The 19,261-nt window shown below is 38.5% G+C and overlaps 1 protein-coding gene across 2 annotated transcripts in view; it reads left to right on the forward strand.

The window, feature by feature from the left end:
• The window catches only part of KIAA0319L (KIAA0319 like), a 78,876-nt gene that overhangs the window by 29,154 nt on the left and 30,461 nt on the right, over positions 1 to 19,261 (forward strand). For both annotated transcript variants that reach the window (XM_075195481.1, XM_075195480.1), the window contains 5 exons: positions 6,812 to 7,031; positions 12,724 to 12,825; positions 16,055 to 16,152; positions 18,601 to 18,688; positions 18,781 to 18,873. In XM_075195481.1, coding sequence (XP_075051582.1) covers positions 6,812 to 7,031; positions 12,724 to 12,825; positions 16,055 to 16,152; positions 18,601 to 18,688; positions 18,781 to 18,873 — 601 coding nt within the window. The remainder of the gene's footprint in view (positions 1 to 6,811; positions 7,032 to 12,723; positions 12,826 to 16,054; positions 16,153 to 18,600; positions 18,689 to 18,780; positions 18,874 to 19,261) is intronic.

Below are 19,261 nucleotides of genomic sequence, written 5' to 3' on the forward strand. Positions count from 1 at the left end.
GGAATGTCATTTATCTTCTATGAGCAACTGGAAGTCAGCACTGTATGGGAACATCAAAAGATTAGAGTGGCCAGTAGCCAAGAACTGTAGCAAACTGATAAACTAGAAACTAAAAAAAAGTGTTTGCATAATACAAATTACAAAAATGTGGCTTTGTCTATTTTTATGCACTCAAAATAATGACTTTATGGTATTGGTGCTCTGAATCCATACTCGTAAGCATTTGTCTGTCTATCAGTTGAAGGTGTTGTCCAGCCATAACTACTAATCTTATTTTTCCCCAGTGTCACCCACAATTCTAATTTTAGCCTTAAAAAGTGTTTCCATAAAAAAAAAAAAGCCTTTCCCTGGTAATTGAGGTTCAAGAGCCTTTCAGTTTGAATTTCTCCCCTGGTGAAAGGTTCTTAGCAGCTGTCTATGAGACAGCACTATGCTATAAAAATTTGCACAATGTGTACATGAGCAGTTGCAGTTTAGGAAGTTGGCAATGCTCTTTGCTTCTGTCCCTAGATGTCCCTCCAGCAATGTCCTACATGGACTCTAAAGGTAAGAGATTTTAAATTAAAAATGTAAGTGGAGACCCCCTTTGCATACTTTAGCATATCTTATGGCTGCTCTACAGTGCAGCTCATAGAGACGTGAGCCTGGAAAATATTTAATTGTTCCACCAGAAGATGCTTGGGTTTGTCTGGACTGGTCTCGCCTTTGAGACATCACCCTGCTGTGGCGTTTTAACAGTAAAATAGACCTCTGCTTCTAATTGGTCCATTAACACACCAAACCGTTATCTATAATTTTTGAGTCTTAATAAAATGTGGTGGTAGATGGAAAGGTAGAAATCTTCAGGGATTGGGTAGTTATATTTGTTCCATTGTCTCTTTAATAATACAGAAATCTTAATTAAATATTTTACACACTTTTGAAAAATGTTTTAGTTTGCTTTTCTTTCTGAGAGACATATCTGAAACATCTAAATCTGTATCAATCTGTACATTTTGTGTTTTTGCTATTAACATTTATTTATATAATGCCAGCAAATTCTGTAGTGCTTTAACTGTTCTTGCGTTCTTGTGTTTTTTTTTAATTTGTCAAGAAAGCATGGTACAACTTTTTCATTCGTTTATGTCCGTAATTTCTAATGTTTACATTTGTAAAACAAGTAATATGGCAACAACAATTCAAATAAAGCAAATCCAGTGAATCAGAGATTTACGGTCCTGTGTGCACAATAAGATATACCCATGTAGAATAACAAACTGCAGACAATCACTACTTATAAGAAGGATGCAGCTTACTTTTATATTTATAGATATTTGTTGTTGTTGTTATTATTATCCTTTATTTATTAGGCGTCAAAATATTATGCAGAGCTGAACACTGAAGGCATTATTATACACATAAATAATATACAGTGACTTCGAACAGAATGATAAGTTGGGCTTAGCCAAATACATTTACAATCTAAAAAGCTTCTCATTTCTGCTTCAATAAATATACCTAACTTTTTAGTCTGCTGTCATTTTTAAACACTTTTCATTTCTTCTTAGTATGTTTCTTCAGCATTCACATGGTTGTCAAGATTTAAAAATAATTTCCAGGGATACTTGGCTGCTAAGCAGGTGCTAAACTGTTTAGTACAATGATATACTTCAAGGGCTGCATGTATGGCCCCTCAAGCCTTCAATGGTCCATACATTGCCATTAACTTCAAGAAGGAAAAAGACTCCTTGGTACACAAACATCACTTATCCCAAAATACCCCCACATGCCCCACACATGCTCCAAATTTCCACCACAGGCAACGCCGACCCCCAACTTGCTCCAAAATAGCCCCATGTGCCCTCAGACACCCACTTGCCACAATATGCACTCACATGCCTATCAGACATCCCCCATGTCCCTTACATGTCCATCAGACCTCCTCCCCCATATGCCTATCACACCTCCCCACTTTACTTACTTTTACAGTAGGAGCCCTCAGAAGAAGAGGGTGAGCACACTGACCTCCTTCTTTGATGTGCTGCATGACCTTCCTGCAGAAGAGGTCACATGATGCAGAAGTTGGCTGCTCCCATTCAGTCTTGTTCTCTGCTTTTGTTATAAATCAGAGAATAAGTCCGTTCGAGTTCAGCTAGCTAGGGACCACAGTTAAAGTCTCACTGAGCTGCTTGCAGACCCTTGGCTGCCTGTTGCCCAACACTGGTCTAGTAAGACCTTTTTTTATTACAATACTGATCAAGATATGTTTACTGGACTTGGTTAGAAGTACTTCCAATATGTAGAATAAGAGGTATTGCACATTAAAATGAGTCAGTATTGCAATGGACATTACCAGGTGCAAAACTTCCAGGAAATTCATGTCAGCAATGCTTTCATGTAAGAGAAGCAGAAACTGAAACAAGGGTTCTGAAGGGAGAAGTGTTTTTCTCCACAATTTCTAACCTAAATGTGAATGACAATAGGGTACTATATATTTTTTAAAATATGTACACAGAAAACTGCAAAATAAGAGAGACTAAAAGGTGATGGCCTAAGATGTCCAACATCCCTCAAATGGCACCATATGTTTGTTCTACCAGTTTCCAACTGCTGCCTAACAAACTTTTAACTTTTTTATTAATAAAGTGCGATCAACAAATATCCAACCCCTCTGCATGATGGGCTCTGTTTTTATTGGCATTGTGCTCTACTGAGCTCTGCACTCTGTTGTTTTTCCAATCAGATTAATATTTCATGTGGAATCTGATATTTACAAATGATCTGAGTAGGGCAATATATAAATTCTTGGTCTAAGTGTTGCCTTGTGCTTAAATTTAGTTGTGTGGTCTATATTAATTTATCTTTGTCCTGTTTATCTTATTAGGTATTAGAATATCTATGAATTTCATATTTGCTAGTGTTGCACTGCAAACTGGTGTTCATAAATGACCATCACTAGACCCACCTCTCACAGTTATGAAGGTTCTTGGCTGTTTCATGTACACAGTACTTCAGGCAGAAGAGACTTTGCACTATGGGGAAGATATAATACCTCGCCCCAAAGAGCATTTCATTCTAATCTCTTTTCAATACCGACATTAAAGTGATGTCACACTGTAACAAAGAAAGTTTAAGCAAAGTGAGAAGGTGTTGTATTTGCTTTGAGGCTTCAGCTGCAGCTCCAGGTCCTTCCTGCTTTATTGTCAATTTGTTTCTTATAGATTTTAACACTTCTTTAACCTGTCTGCTAATATGTTATTACAGATAGGTGTCTCTTTCTTTGATTGAAAGGTACGATTTTCCCTTATTACTGAGATCAATGACCTTTTTGAAGGTTAGAGTGCGGCACCTTGCAGCCCCTGAAATGTATCATATTGGCCATTACTGTTTAAACTAGTGCTGCCAACTTTTTTTGTTGTTGCTGTTGTAAATTGTATTTGGAAATGTAATAGTAGCCTGAGCTCTTGCATCCTCTTCTCTTCTCTGCTCAGTGTGTTACTTTTAGTTTTTACAGCGAACTTTTATAGTTTGTCCACATATCTGAGGTGAAATGTGCTGTGCGCACTGCACAGTGCGACGTGTGAACTAACCTTCGCTGCTGCAGAAGATTATCAATTTAGGACATCGTACACTAGAGTGTCCTGCAGTACGTCTCACCGACGGTGCTTACAACACGTTGCTAGTACTTAGATGGGCACTAGCTGTGAATGCAGTGTAGTCTTTGGACACCTAACATCGCAAGTCAGTTTTCAAGTTAACCCTAATTTTCTGAGCGTTCGCAGGACAATGCACCATCCGTGCAGTATCCTTGCCTATCTGTTCGAGGTCTAAATAACTTATTTTACCCATAAAACAGAAAAAAAATCAATAACAACGTTCTCAAATCAATTGGAGTCATTTTTTGGTAGCCAAGGGTTAAAATCAGTCACAGTTTTAAAGGCAGTTTTTCACATGTCATATTGCAAACAGGATCTGGGTGTGAGCCAATATACACACATTTTGGATATTCGAGAATGCTACAAATTTTAATATTATATCTGCACTCACTGTACTGTTGTTTAGAACCTTATTAACCTTTACATAGCAGGAAAGCATGCACTGACATAAATAACCAAATTTTTCTGCACAGTTTACTAAAAAATTACATTTACTCTCCTTTTGAAATGAAAAAATACTCCTCTAACTCTGAGTTAAGATTTAATTATCACCACTAAGAACTTTATCCCATTGCAATCTGACTGCCCAATATGTGATTTGTGGCACTTAACCTCATGTATGAAATTCTGTCTCTATTTTGCATATACCAAAACAATACTGTCACTATATAGGCAACATATGTGCACATGTCATGGTAAACCCTGGGATTGAATATTACATATCTTTATTTTATTCTTGCTTGGACAGTCATCAATATATCTCGCTTCCACTGCACAAAATGTTATCCTTAAATTTATAAAGAGCTGGATAACACTTGGTATGTTTATAGTATGTAAGTCAATGCTGTCATGAGTATGAACTTGTAGAGTGGATGTTTGGCAGGCTTTAAGAGTGATTCTAGGTTTGGATTCTGGTTATTTTTTTCTTAATGATGTGAGATATTATAGATCATTACGGTACTGAATGTGACAAAAACCACACACATACTGTTTAAATAGTTTTAAAATATTATGTGTATTGTTAAAGATTTTCATTTGACCAAAGAAAATTGGTGGTACATGCCTGTTATAGATTCCCTTTAGAATTGTAATATGGCACTCATTATACCTGCTTTAGTGGTCAGTGGATTGACATTGCACATGTTGCAGGTGGGAAGGACTTCTGAGAAATATAAGACATGTTTTTAGCCAATAGAAAAAACGATATTTCAGCAGAACTAGTCTCTTTTCCAAGAAGATGTCGGTGACCTGGTTCTTTCTATATTACCAAAATACACAGCCCTTTATTTTAAATTGAAGCATTTGAAAAAAATTGTATTGTGTAAATCCAAGCCTTGGATTAATATGCAGTATCTGTACATGCTTTACTACAACATATGCACTTTAGCAACAAGACCACAATGTACTAAGTGCTGATCTTTTGAAAGGTGCTAAAATGTAATTATGTTTCCTGCAATTCTTGTTAAACAAGTGTTCATTTTTCTTCATTAACTTTACTGAAAAAATAGTTTTAACGGTCGGCTACCTCAGGGTTGGATTAAGGTTTGGGGGGGCCAGGGCACTTAGGACGAGGGGGGGGGGGCTATTGTCTAAAATGAAGGGCATAGTATCATCATATGCAAGAGAAAAACTGTTATTACACTCATATCTCATATTTCCCTTCATATCTCTCTCATTCCTCTTCCATGCCTCTCTCGTCGCAGCCGCCCTCCATGCCTCTCTCTTCGCAGCCGCCCTCCATGCCTCTCTCGTCGCAGCCGCCCTCCATGCCTCTCTCTTCGCAGCCGCCCTCCATGCCTCTCTCTTCGCAGCCGCCCTCCATGCCTCGCTCGTCGCAGCCGCCCTCCATGCCTCGCTCGTCGCAGCCGCCCTCCATGCCTCGCTCGTCGCAGCCGCCCTCCATGCCTCGCTCGCCGCAGCCGCCCTCCATGCCTCTCTCGTCGCAGCCGCCCTCCATGCCTCTCTCGTCGCAGCCGCCCTCCATGCCTCTCTCGTCGCAGCCGCCCTCCATGCCTCTCTCGTGGCAGCCGCCCTCCATGCCTCTCTCGTGGCAGCCGCCCTCCATGCCTCTCTCGTGGCAGCCGCCCTCCATGCCTCTCTCGTGGCAGCCGCCCTCCATGCCTCTCTCGTGGCAGCCGCCCTCCATGCCTCTCTCGTCGCAGCCGCCCTCCATGCCTCTCTCGTCGCAGCCGCCCTCCATGCCTCTCTCTTCGCAGCCGCCCTCCATGCCTCTCTCTTCGCAGCCGCCCTCCATGCCTCTCTCTTCGCAGCCGCCCTCCATGCCTCTCTCGTCGCAACCGCCCTCCATGCCTCTCGTCGCAGCCGCCCTCCATGCCTCTCTCGTTGCAGCCCCCCTCTTATAGGTCTCATTGTAGCCTCATTCAATGCGTGTCACTTTTGTTGTGACTGCCGACACCATCCAGCAGGAATTAGGTGCTGTGGCCCCCCTGAAAGAGGAGGGCCTGGAGACATGCCATGTGTAGCAACCCAACCCCACTCCACCTTTAATCTGGTTTGAGCTACCTACATTATATTTAAATGACCACTAAATCCATGACTACACACTTATCAGTACAGGAAAAGTAATAGCGCTGAGGCGGTGCAGCCAGATCAAAGGATTATAGCACAGGTAGAAAATTACTGCACACATAGCAGTCATTATCTAACTAGATCTAATTTCAGATCATCATTGGGCATAAAGCTAATTTTGGGCATACCATGGTGATATCATGCATCGAAAACTGTTTGAGATGATCTTTTGATGAAGGGGGAGACACTTTCCTCTATAGGAATCATGCTTCATGTGAGTAAACTTCTTGTGTGGTCCCTAAACAAGTGTACTGCCTGGAAATAAGTCAATTGAATTAAAAGGCTCATTTCTGGTCCAGACTGATCTGGTCATTTGGCACTCTGCCCATTTGTGGCCAGTATGAGCAAATTGAATTATACTATAGTACTGTTTTTGAGCTTTGATTGACAGCAGACGACAATAGCTTTCAGTTAGAACAAGGTTACATAGGTTCTCAAACATCCTAGTTCCTATCAGGGCATGGTTTTACATAAACAATTTTGGATTAATTATCAAAAGCAAGTGTGTGATTGTGTTTATATGCATGTAATGTTATCTCCCCAATTAGTTCCACGTTAGATCTCTACCCATCCTATTCCTCTTCCAGACACAGACACCATCTTCAATGCCGACTGCACTGCCACCATCTGAAAGCTCTTTCACATCAAAGCCATCAACTGTTGCCACAAATTCATTGCCATTTGACAGTTTACCAGCTACAGGTGGAGAAAATTCAAGTATAGTCACGTTGGCACCAGTCCTAGTACCTGGCAACACAAGCACAATTCCAACCCCCGTTCCTACAAGTACCAGCACTGCAGTTCCAGGTAAGCAGATGTTCTCTGCTTATTTACATTTTTCTTACAATTACACATCTTATCATTTATTGCCACATAAAAAGCATAGGCATCTCCAATGTGAAGGACATCACTGTCAGCATTATATGCTTACCAGATAAAACTGGGCAGGCTTTACGTATAGACTAGTTAGTATACAAGTTGCTCCTGTTGTGCAAAAAGTGACACTGTTGTAGTCACACCGACATAGATAAACATTACATAATTAAACCATATGAATAATGCAAATGTGAATAGTTATTCTACTGTATAACATATTAATTGATAGAATCGCTTATATGTTCCTCTGGTGAAAGAACAGTTCTCATTTATTTATTTATTTATTTTAAACTGCAAATGGGAAATGTATTCCATATTGCAACTTTTGTTAGGCTGATTTCTAAAAATGCAGACATGAATTTTATTATTCCATCTTCACGGAACTACTGATTCCTGCAGCTTGTTGTAAATGACATTTTCTAGTGTTTGCTTTTTTTCAGACTAGCTTTTCATGTTTGGATATGGACAACAGAAACAGGTACAGTTTTTCTGTGTGTCCAAGATCCAGAAAAACTTCCCCACCTTGTATTGCCACTTCTGTTTGCAGAATATATGTCCTGTCTGAAACGGAGTCAAAAGGATGCTGCTGACGATTTACGTAGATGTTGTTTAATGCAGATTTTTAAAAATTGTAGTAAAGAAGGGCTGTGTCTTTCCCTTTCAAGTGTAATAGGCGGCGAAGGTTGATTGATAAAATGAGTACACACTACAAAATATTACTGCAGATGCGATATCTGTAACGAGTTCACCAATGACTGAAAGTCCAAATGAACATGCAGATTTTTGTGTGTATACATATATGATTTACATTAAGATGTGTGCTCTTCATCTCTCATAGCCATCTGCTGAAAAGTGACTCTGCACACTCTATAGTGATCTGCCTACACTGCTGGCCATGAGTGCATACACACTTACACATTTGCCTGACATCGGTGACTTTTAGGAAGTTTATAAAACCAAATCAAATGATACGATGTGCTTTGGTATGATAAAACATGATTGTAGGAGTGTACACACTAATGCGATATCTTGCCAAACAGTCGTTTATTGTGTGAAAGCAACAATAATTGGAAGAAAAACCTGTAGTGTGTACCCAGTTTAAGAGTAGAGTTAACAAAGACATTGTCTCCCTACAGACAATTCCCTCACTAGTGTTCACTGAGAGGGTTCAAAACCGTGAATTTGAGGTAATGCTAGGGGCTCCAAATTTCTACACAGGGGAGCACTTCGTAAGGGTCGAATATTTGTACTTAGACATCTCATCATCATCATCATCAATTATTTATATAGCGCTAGCTAGCTCCGTAGTGCTTTACAATTGGGAACAAAAACAGTAGTAAAACAATACAGGCTAATACAGACAGACAGAGAGGTAAGATGTTTCCTACACCAGCAGTATGCTTCATATTTCATCCTAGAATGATATCAACAGCTGCGTAATAAATTTCTCTAGCATTTTAGAAAATGATGGAGAATGTAAAGAACCAGATTAAAATATAGGTGTAGACATAGTTAATAGGGTATTAAAATTAACCTTTCTATGTTTTTCCTAAAATGGTCCACTGTTATATTTTCGTGGGCTGAAGATGTTTGTGGGATTTAGGGGAGGCTAGAGCCCAAAAACCCGTAATTACTGGCAGCAGATCCAGGCTGCAGTTAGGGTCTTACCTCTCTAGAAATGGTGGACTGCAAGCACAAAGAGCAAAATATTGTATTTACCCAATGGAATGTTACACTGGTTACCCATGTAATTACATTAACTGCGTTGTTGTGTTTTGCATTGTGCATTTAATATCGTATTTGCTATAATTACATTAGGAGAATTAACTATTTGAGTGTCCACATTAGATTATGCATTGTTCCAGAAATGGATTCAGCCAGAAAAGCATTGTCAGCAGCTCAAAGTAATGTATTTGGAGGTCTAAGACAACTATAGGTTAGAAATATAACCATGTATCTAGAGGGGTTTCCTTAGCATTAAGCTTTGTTGAAGTGGGAGAAGCCACTAGCTTTTAAATTGAAACACTTTTTCGTTCCAGTCTTCCTAGGGAATGATTCTGATTTCCCATATCACTGACCAGGAGGCATCCTTGCAGCCAATAATTACCATTCAGGATCCACTTTTATTGTCTCATGTCCCTGGTGTACTGCAATTCACTTTCCTCTTCAAAAGACTTTCTTTTTTCTTCCCTGCCCCCTATTCAAACAAAGTATTCCCTTGTCCTTTACCTTATTGTATTGCCAAACCACAAATTAAAAAGAAAAAGTAGGCATTTTTCTAATTTATTTTTGCACACTTTACTTTTAATTTCCTTCCTTCTTCTTTGTCTCATGAGATCTCATAATGCATTTTCTATTGTTCCAAATTTAGTCTTTGTTCTTGCTATCTATTTATCTATGTATCCTGGTCAAAGTGGGCTGGTATGAGGTGGTGTGACATCTGTGCTGTCCCTCCTGTCACCAGTTAGTGCAGTGACCAGGTGCCTCGTTATGCCGAATGATTGCGAGGACTCTCTCCTTTCTATCGTTAATCAGGATGAGTCAAAGTCAACCGGTCAATGAAGGACATCTCCTGCTCTTGTTCCTTTAGGTGTCTCCCTCCTCCCGTTTACACACAGAGTACATGTACATCTGTTCAGCTGCACTACATGGCTGTAAATCCTGATGTAGTGCTATAGAAAATTTTATATATATATATATATATATATATTATATGTAATTTTATATATATGCCATACCACCACCTCTGCTACTGCCTTACTTTTAAACTATCAAATTCCATTCCCTTAAATTCCTAATACATTTTCCATACTGCCACTTCTAAATTCCCATAGCACCACCTCTAACATTTCCAACTCAACGACTGAAAAAATACATAAATACATAATATAATATATATATAATCAGCTCTGACCCTTGAGGCATGAACTCCACAAGACCAGTGAAGGTATACTGTGTGCCCCAAGATGTTGGCTGCAGATCCTTTAAGTCCAATAAGTTGGGAGGTGGGGCCTCCATGTCTTGGGCTTATTTTTCAAGTACATCCCACATGTGCTCGATCGGATTGAGACCTGGGGAATTTGGAGGCCAAGTCATCAACTTGAACTCTTTGTCATGTTCTTCAAACCAATCCTGAACAATGTTTGCAGTGTGGCCGGGCACAATATCCTGCTGAAAGAGGCCCCTGTCAACAAGGAATACCATTGCCATGAAGGGTTGTACTTGATCTACAACTATGTTTAGGTAGGTGGTGCGTGTCAAAGTAACAACCACATGAATGTCAAGAACCAAGGTTTCCCAGAAGAGCATTGCCAAAAGCAACAAACTGCCTCCGACAGCTTGCATCCTGCTACCATCTTTTCCCCATGTAAATGACACAAGCACCTGGCCGTCCACAGGATTTAAAAGAAAATGTTATTCATCAGACCAGGCACCTTATTTCATTGCTCCATGGTCCAGTTATGACACTCTCATACCCATTGTAGGCACTTTCGACGGTGGATAGGGGCCAGCATGGGCACTCTGACTGGTCTACGGCTATGTAGACCCATACACAGCAAGATGCGATGCACTGTGTGTTCTGGCACCTTTGCTGAAAAAGTTAATGCTGTCTATGATACAATTTGTGCTACATTAGCTCTTCTGTGGGATTGGACCAGTCGTGTTGCCTTCGCTCCCCACGCACCTCGTTAAGCCTTTGGCGCCCATGACCCTTTCACCGGTAGTTCTTCCTTGGACCACTTTTGGTAGGTACTAACCACTGCATACTGGGAACACCACACAAGCTGTTTTTTATAGATAGATAGATAGATAGAGATATCGATAGATAGATAGATAGATAAATGTAGATATATAGAGATATAGTATTATCTGCACTCTCCAGAGACATTATTAATGCTATTCAAGCTGTACTTTGATGCTAACTATATAAAAAGTATTTTTGCTTCCATGAGAAATCTGTATGAAGACGAAATCTAAGTTGCACAAACATGATTTAGTAAAGCTGGTATCTAGTGTCCTTACAACAATCCACACATTATCCGTGTGTGACTGTCTTCCAGTACAATGTTGCTACTGTTGAAGTGGAATAGGATTTGTTTCACATTAGCCCACCCTTGTGGCAGTGTGAAGTGATTTCACCAAGCTTATATTCAGTTTTAATCATCTATTCCTGCGATGCTTTATTTAATCTTTTGTAAAAAGTTTTTCTTGTCATCAGAATTCCAGTCAATAGCCTGCTGCCACTAAAGAAATTCTAAGATTTTTCTCGGATGACTTTAATTGTTAGCAGTCTTTAACTGGCAAACATGAATTCATTGTATGTTTTCTAAATGCATGTCCTAGCTATAGCATTATGTATGTTTGTGGATTTTTATCGCTTGCCAGTCTGATATACCGCAGGCCTGATTCATTGAGATATGCAAAATTAACATATTAAGCATTTTGTTTAAAAATGCGCGGAAATCGGGCATACGCCGTCTGTATTCAACATGAAGTGGATCTAAAGAAACATCTTTTGTTGAATATGGTCACTCTGCTTATAAGGCACTAGCTGTAAGCAAACAGACACAATACACTACAGGATACGTGCAATACATATGTGGAATATAAAGTCCCAGTAGAACGCGCAGGAAAAAAGGTGTTCAAATATTGTTACTTGTTAATAATATAGCCATTAATGGAAAAACATTTAAAAAAAAAAAATGTCAAAAAAAGTTGGACCCCATCATTTTTCTTCCGTGAAATACATTTATCAGGATATTATTAATGTCTACTGTACATAAAATGCATTTTTCCAGTTGCTCTTGATTGCAAACACATGTTCTAGCGTGCATACTCGACCGTCATCACTATGACAGTGTCGCTTACACCTGACCTGTAGCTGGTGCAAGTGATACGACTGAAAAACACGTACTTGAGAGATGCCCAAGCTTGAATAGGACGCTGCTGCATGTGCTCGAGCTTGGCAGGCCCTTCCTGTACATTGACTGTGCATAAGCATATGTCCGTTCCCCTCCACGCTCCGCCCTGAAATTGTAGGCTGCCAGAAGCGTCCTTTGTGTTTTGAATATTAATTAGATGTTCTTTCATTCACTGACGTATGGTTGTTTCTAGGCCATATAACCAAAATACGGCAAGTATGCGCGTTTACGTTCCTTAATGAATCGGGCCCCACATGTTTTTTAAACCAGCTTATATAGTCATAGTGAGTTTATCAATATCACTGAATGTCTGTCTGCTTCTGGCATGTGCAGAGCAATCTATTAATAGATATTTATATTTTTGGGAGTTTTCCTTCAAACATTTTTCAGTTTTAATATTTTATTGGATTGGTATATACACACACTAAGTAAATGTTTTAATGCTGTTCTCTATATCCTTTGTGTGTTCTAAAACTGTGCCCGTGAACCGCAAACCAATTTGACACATTACAACTACTTTTGTTAGGTCCATGGTGAATACAGAACCAGTATACCTGAGTGACACTCCATATGTGGCCCATTTAAGTTCTTTACATACTGACCATGCACTGGAATATTTTGAAGAGCTCTTACACAGTACAGAATCTTAAAAGACTTGCATTATAAATATGAATTGAACGTATATTTGTGTTTTCCTCTAGTAACAAACAAGCTTGTGGTATCTGCTGGGAACAGCGTTGAGGTCACTTTGCCAAGTAATGCTGTCCAGCTGAATGCTTTTGTCGTTCCAGAGCCTACTGAAGGTAATACTATCTGTTCTTGTGTCTGGATTAAATACAAATAATAGAATACAGAATACTAAAATCCAGATTTGTATTCCTAAATTCTTACCTTTTTCTGCACTTATTATGTGACCAGCTCCTCTCTTTCTGCAAATGTGCTAAACGCTTTCCACCTTCATTAATGTTACTCTCTCTTGTTAAAGGAGAAATGCCAAAGGAGCTTGAAATATTACAGCAGAGCTGCAAACAGCCCAATCTGCATATGTTTAACAACTGTGTTTTTTTTTAAAGTAACAACACATCAATAGAAAGGTCTATTTTATGATAATGCGTCCATGGCAAAACCTTTCTGTGGATGGCAAAGCTCTGCTGACCAGTATATTACAACCCCACTGTGACAACCATATTATTAATATAGTAACCCAAAATGACCATCACCACATTAATACAGCGCCCAATCATTACCAACATATTATTAGAGCCCCAATCAACGGGCAGCCCCCCCAATGTATGCCAGAATATTAATATAGCCCCCCCAAAGACCACCAGAAAATTTCACCTTGTCCTGCTCCACTAACCATTAATGGGGGGTAATCCTCTATTGTACAATTTCCTTTGTGCATTAATTACCCCCTATTTTCATTTCTTGCTGCTCTGACACCAGACTCGATAAGCTTTTGGCATTACCATTTCCTTTGTCGAGCTACAAGGGTGCCATGTTTTATAATATGGATAGAACAGAGCTATTAGTACTGCCATGTAAACTCGTGTTAAGATTGGAGGTATATGGTGAATGTAGCAGTTGTATTACTGTGGCTTCTGTCCAATCAGGTGCTGCATTCACTGTAAACATTCAATCCAGGCAGTTTAAATGTCCAGCCCAGTTCTATCTCTTTTCATAGGTATTAAATGTAGTATTCTGCCAGCTCATTTTAGGTAATTGTGAAAATCTCAAGGGGAGATCCCACCAAAGTGCTACAGGACTGGCCGTCTAAAGGAGCTGCTGTCTAATCCCTTTAACCTCTACAATGCAAACAGTATACGAATAAGTGGTTATGCAGTCTCTGAAAAAGCCACAGAACCAGTCACTGGAGCATCAAGATAAGGTCTTTTTGTTTCCAGAAAAATCCAGGTGTTAGATATTCAATGTGCAGGGTTTTCTTATTATCACTGAATACCTATTAATCTGAATTATCCCTATCTTGAACCTGCTCCCACTTTATCATAAGGACTTGATGGACAAGCACTGCAATTACTTGCAGATTACAAAAAAAAAAAAAAACTCCCACAAATGCTGTATGTTTTCATGGCTGAAACTCGTTGTATAAAAGTGAATGGTTATTTTATAAGTGGCATAATTGCCTTCTCTAGGCTCCCACCAATTTTTCTTAGAAGCATAATACATTTTAGATTATAATTAATAGAATTATCTCATGATGGTCTTACAGTACACTATATGGTGTGTTGCTGTGTTATATTCGATCATAAACTACAAAAAATAATTGAGTTTAAGACTTAGTATGACTTTTAGATTTGAGAATAAAAATGTATTAAATTTAGTTACAGTACAGCTATTTGAAACTTTTTATACCCTGTCGACTTTTTTTATTTTCCAATGTTACGAACGCTACTTTAGCTGTATTTCAATATTAATTAACCTCACCTCAAATTAGATGGTAGTTTAAAGTGAACCTGCCATCTGCACACAGTGGATATATCCATTGTGTGGGCTGAATTCGCCTACAAAAGACAACTTCGTCCTCACATACCTCGGCCCTCTTTCTCTTTTCTGTTGTCCTCACCTCCTTGTCCTCTTGTAAAGGTTTCTTTGGGGTCTAGGTTGTGTCTTAGGCGCCCCATAAATAAATAACATGATGACGATGAGCAGAGGGGTTAATAGTAAAGGATGGGGTTAATTATGTTTTTTAATTAATCAAGGAGTTAAGTGGATAAAGGTGATTTACCTTGTTCCTTTGTTATGAATGAGTGCTTATGTTTATCATTTCATAGCATTTCTCTTGTGCACCATGCCACAAAATGCACACTGTGTTCACCTTGAATGCATTAGTTTTTCCTTACAGAAATTCCTGCTGTGAGTTTAGACCAGTGCTGAAAATGACTAAACTTTCCAAGTTACTATTCTTACATTTGTTTTTAGTTCTTCTGCATTTTCCCCTTTTTGTTCTTATTATCACCCTTCGTAACAACGGGAGTTCAGGCCATACTGTCCACTTCTGTAACCAGCCAGTTAGAAAATACTTTGATTTGTGCAGTCATATATGTTACCCTTTTTTTTTTGCACATACAAAGAGAAAATAAATCCTATTCAGTAACTGTGGGAAGAAAATTGAAGGATGCACACAGCGTGTTTGCATGTACATTGCCTACAGTTGTGAGAGAAAGTTTGTGATCTTTTAGGTCAAATCAGTGGTGGAATAGAGGGAGTTTAAAAGGTTTCAAAGACAAATGTATATTTGAATAGCTATAGTGTCTGTCATAGAAACCTACATTAATTCTGAGGTCCACTGTATCTAAAATAAGTATTGTTATTTTCTATTGAACTGAATACTATTGCAAAGTCTGTTATATTTGTCCCTTCCTAACTACTACGGATTAGTAATTATGTCTTACATTATCAGCCTGCCATTAAGGATTATGTTTTCCACTTCGACATGTTATAGTCTCTGCACAGAAAGATATTATTCTTATTCTATCAAGTGTAATAAATTTTAATAAGGGCAGGTATTGTATAATATAGAGGCAGACAGTGTCTAATGAAAGCCATTGCACTTTGTAGTGACAGTACACATTTCAGCTACCACGTTAATCCTACAGTTATTAATTAATATATGTATGTGCATATTTGCTGCAGAGCAACCCCCAACATGACATTTCTGTTTTAAATACTTAGTTTAAATATATCCTAACTCATATTATATTTAGAAAATTAAAAAATCTTGAGCATTATATCTATCCCAAAAAGTAAAGTCTATAAAGCATTTCCAGGAAATCGTGGATTATCGACGGTCAACTAGAGTAAGGGCTAATTGAAAGTATTGTAGTAATAGATTAGTATTTATATGTTGTGGAGGTTGTATTACTGAGCTTAAATCATATTGCTCCAATGAATACCACAATAGTATTTTATTAGTGCACAATAAATAATAAGGGAAATGCTTGATTGCAATATTAACTTGTATTGAATTTATATTGGATGAAATTGTGTATTATAATTAATCTATATTTTCAGATAATTTATATACATATGACTGGAGATTGATCACGCATCCTACAGATTACAGTGGGGAGATGGAGGGGAAGCATTCTCAGTCTCTCAAGCTGTCAAAGGTGAGGAACTGTCCTCTAATGGAGCACCAGACAAGTACTGGTCAATGAACCTCAATGTATGCACAATATAATTCAGATAATTTATAAATACAGATAAGATAAATATAGATGCTATCCTATTAATGTTAGTGGTGAATAAAAAAGTGCCTTATTGTCTAACATATGTCCTAATGTGTGTGAATTAGAAGGAGATAATAGTTGAGTCTCAATATGTTTTTTTTTATTTCTTCTTAGTAACAAATATGAGATAATTTTTTATGTTTTGAATTATGTGTAGTATTAGTATTGAGATGGATGTGTATTAAAAGGAGGTGAGAGAGATGTTTCTTGATATCCATGTATTAGGAATATGTATTGTAGTGTCTGTGTATTTGGAGGTACTGAAAGGTAATTGTTATGATGTCTTTGTATTAGTAGATAGTGATAAGGTTGTATCACCTAAAAATGCCTGTTGATCATCTTCTCAGTCTCACTGTACACATTTATCCTGTCTTCTTACTGCACTGTCCTCTGTCTCGCCAAGTAAACTTACTTTAAGTCCCTAATATCCACTCCAACCCTCAGTGCTTCTTGACAAACAACCCTTATTGCTTCTTTCCCACCATTAAATGACTTCTTTATGTCCCCCCCTTCTTCCCTCATTGCTCATAAATTTAAAGGCAAAATCTGACACATCTCCTCTTGTCAGATTCAGCACCCCGCACCCACCTTCTCCTCCACTCCCAATAATTTCTCTTCCATTCCTCTTACTGCTCCCAGTTGCCCCTGTTCTCTTGCAACTCCTCCATTCCCTTCATCCCAATACTTGCCAGCATCTATTACAACCTCTTCAACCTGTCGCTCTCCACTGGGACTTCCCTTCAGTCTTTAAACATGTGTTCATCTCTCCTATCCTCAATAAACCATATCACAATCCTACATCACCCTCCAGCTACTGCCTCATTTTTATCTATCTTTTTCTTCTAAACTACTCTAGTGGTTTGTGTATAACTGAAACTGTCTAACCCACTTTCTCTCTTTATACCACTTCTCACGTCCTTCACTTACACCTCTGTGCAGATGACATGTAAATCTACCTATCCTTCTCTGTCATTCTGGAGGTGCAGCTGCCACTCTGCCATCTCCCCTCCAAACGCTACCTAAATATCAACATGTCCAAAGCAGAGCTCATTACCTTCCCTCCTGTCACTTACCAGCCTATAGTCTCACTCACCGTAGATAATGTTACACTCTTCCCAGTTCCCCATGCTTTGTTGCCTTGGTGTCATTGTCAACTCTCCTCTCAGCTTTACTCCACAGATCTATTCCCTTGCAATGTCCTATTGCCTTATCCTTAGAAAATATCACCAGAATATGTCCCTTTCGCACTGATATCTGGCCATCCCCTCACTTGCCTATCCCCACTACAATCCATCCTAAATCCCACAGTGAGAATGATTTTCCTCTCACACCTCGCAGCGTCCACTGCACCACTCTGCAAAAGCCTATACTAGCTTTCCATAGCCGACAGAATTCAATTCAGTCTTCTCACATCACATTCAAAGCCCTCACCAACACCTACCTCTCGCCCTCTTAGATCTGTCATGGACCTCACCTCCACTCTAGTGAAAACCTCTCACTCCAGCCTCCAATACTTTTCCTGTGCTTTTCCCCACTTATGGAACTCCCTACCCCTTGTGACCAGACTCCAATCTAGTCCCTCTTGGTGTATTAACAGCTACAATTCAAGTCTCCACTCTATTTCCTACTAGCTCCTTTTGTTCCAGCATTGCCCACTTTCTGTAGACTGTAATGATCATCTCTCAGTTACACTTCTTATAAATGAATGATGTTGATGATTGTGTTTGTATATTAGAAGAAGTTGAGAAGAGCATGTCTTAAAGTCTGTGTATTAGAATGAGATCAACATTGTGGTGTTTTGCTAAAGTTTATTTTTGGTATTATTGTGCATTTAATTTTATCCTTAAGTGAAAAGAACCTTTTAACTGGTACAAAGTCAAGTGAAGCATTAACCAGTGATCTGTGATCTGTTTAATGTTGAACCCTGTAGAATACACTTCAACTTTTTTCACTTAGAAATATAGTAAAAATAAATAAATAAATCCAAAATATTTATATGTAAAATAAATTGTAGACACCCTTGTAATTATGTATTTTTTAATCTAGTTTTTTAATAATAGCAATACATCATCATCATTTATATATAGCGCCACTAATTTTGCAGCGAACAGAGAACTCATTCACATCATTCCCTGCCCCAATGGAGCTTACAGTCTAAATTCCCTACATACACCCAGACTAGGGTCAATTTGATAAGAGCCAATTAACCTACTTGTATGTTTAACATCTAAGTGTATTGGTTTTATAGTGTTGTTAAAATTATATGTGTTGTCTTGATAAGTGTCTGCTTAGATCTACAATGTCATAACTGTTGTTCTCCTCTTCAAGCTCACAGCTGGTCTATATGAGTTCAAGGTCATTGTGGATGGAGATAATGCACATGGAGAGGGATTTGTGAATGTTACAGTCAAACCGGGTCAGATATTAACTTGATATTTACTAGTTTTTCAACTCGTGTTTTCATTTGTAGACTGTATTATCTTACATATAACTTTCTCATTCTTCCAGAACCACGAGTAAACCAACCTCCTGTAGCTATTGTATCTCCTCGCTATTTGGAAATTTCATTGCCCACGACCTCCACAGTGATTGATGGCAGCCGTAAGTATGCAGAAATGGCAGCTTCCCCTGTAAAGATATTCTCTCCAAAGGTTTAAGTAGAGTTTAAACTATGTATCACTAATTTGTAGTATAAATCGGATGTTTTAATTCTTTCACAAGTATTTTTAATGCAAATTTTGGCAACAGAATTGTGTTTGTTGCAAAATTGTGTCCTATAGGGGAATTTTTTTTAAAGTTGATCTTAAAAGTTTGATTTATGTGTAATATCTACTTATATATACTTATATGCCTTTAAAATATGTTGATCTTTCCTGTGTAAGACGAGATCACTAAAATGCAGCAATAATAGACTTTTTTCCTTTTCAATTTTCAGAACATATCTAGATAATGGGTTTTATAGATAAGATATCTTGTATAACCTTGATTG

Source organism: Mixophyes fleayi, chromosome 2 (assembly GCF_038048845.1).
Source record: "Mixophyes fleayi isolate aMixFle1 chromosome 2, aMixFle1.hap1, whole genome shotgun sequence".
In the NCBI taxonomy this organism is placed as follows: domain Eukaryota; kingdom Metazoa; phylum Chordata; class Amphibia; order Anura; family Limnodynastidae; genus Mixophyes; species Mixophyes fleayi.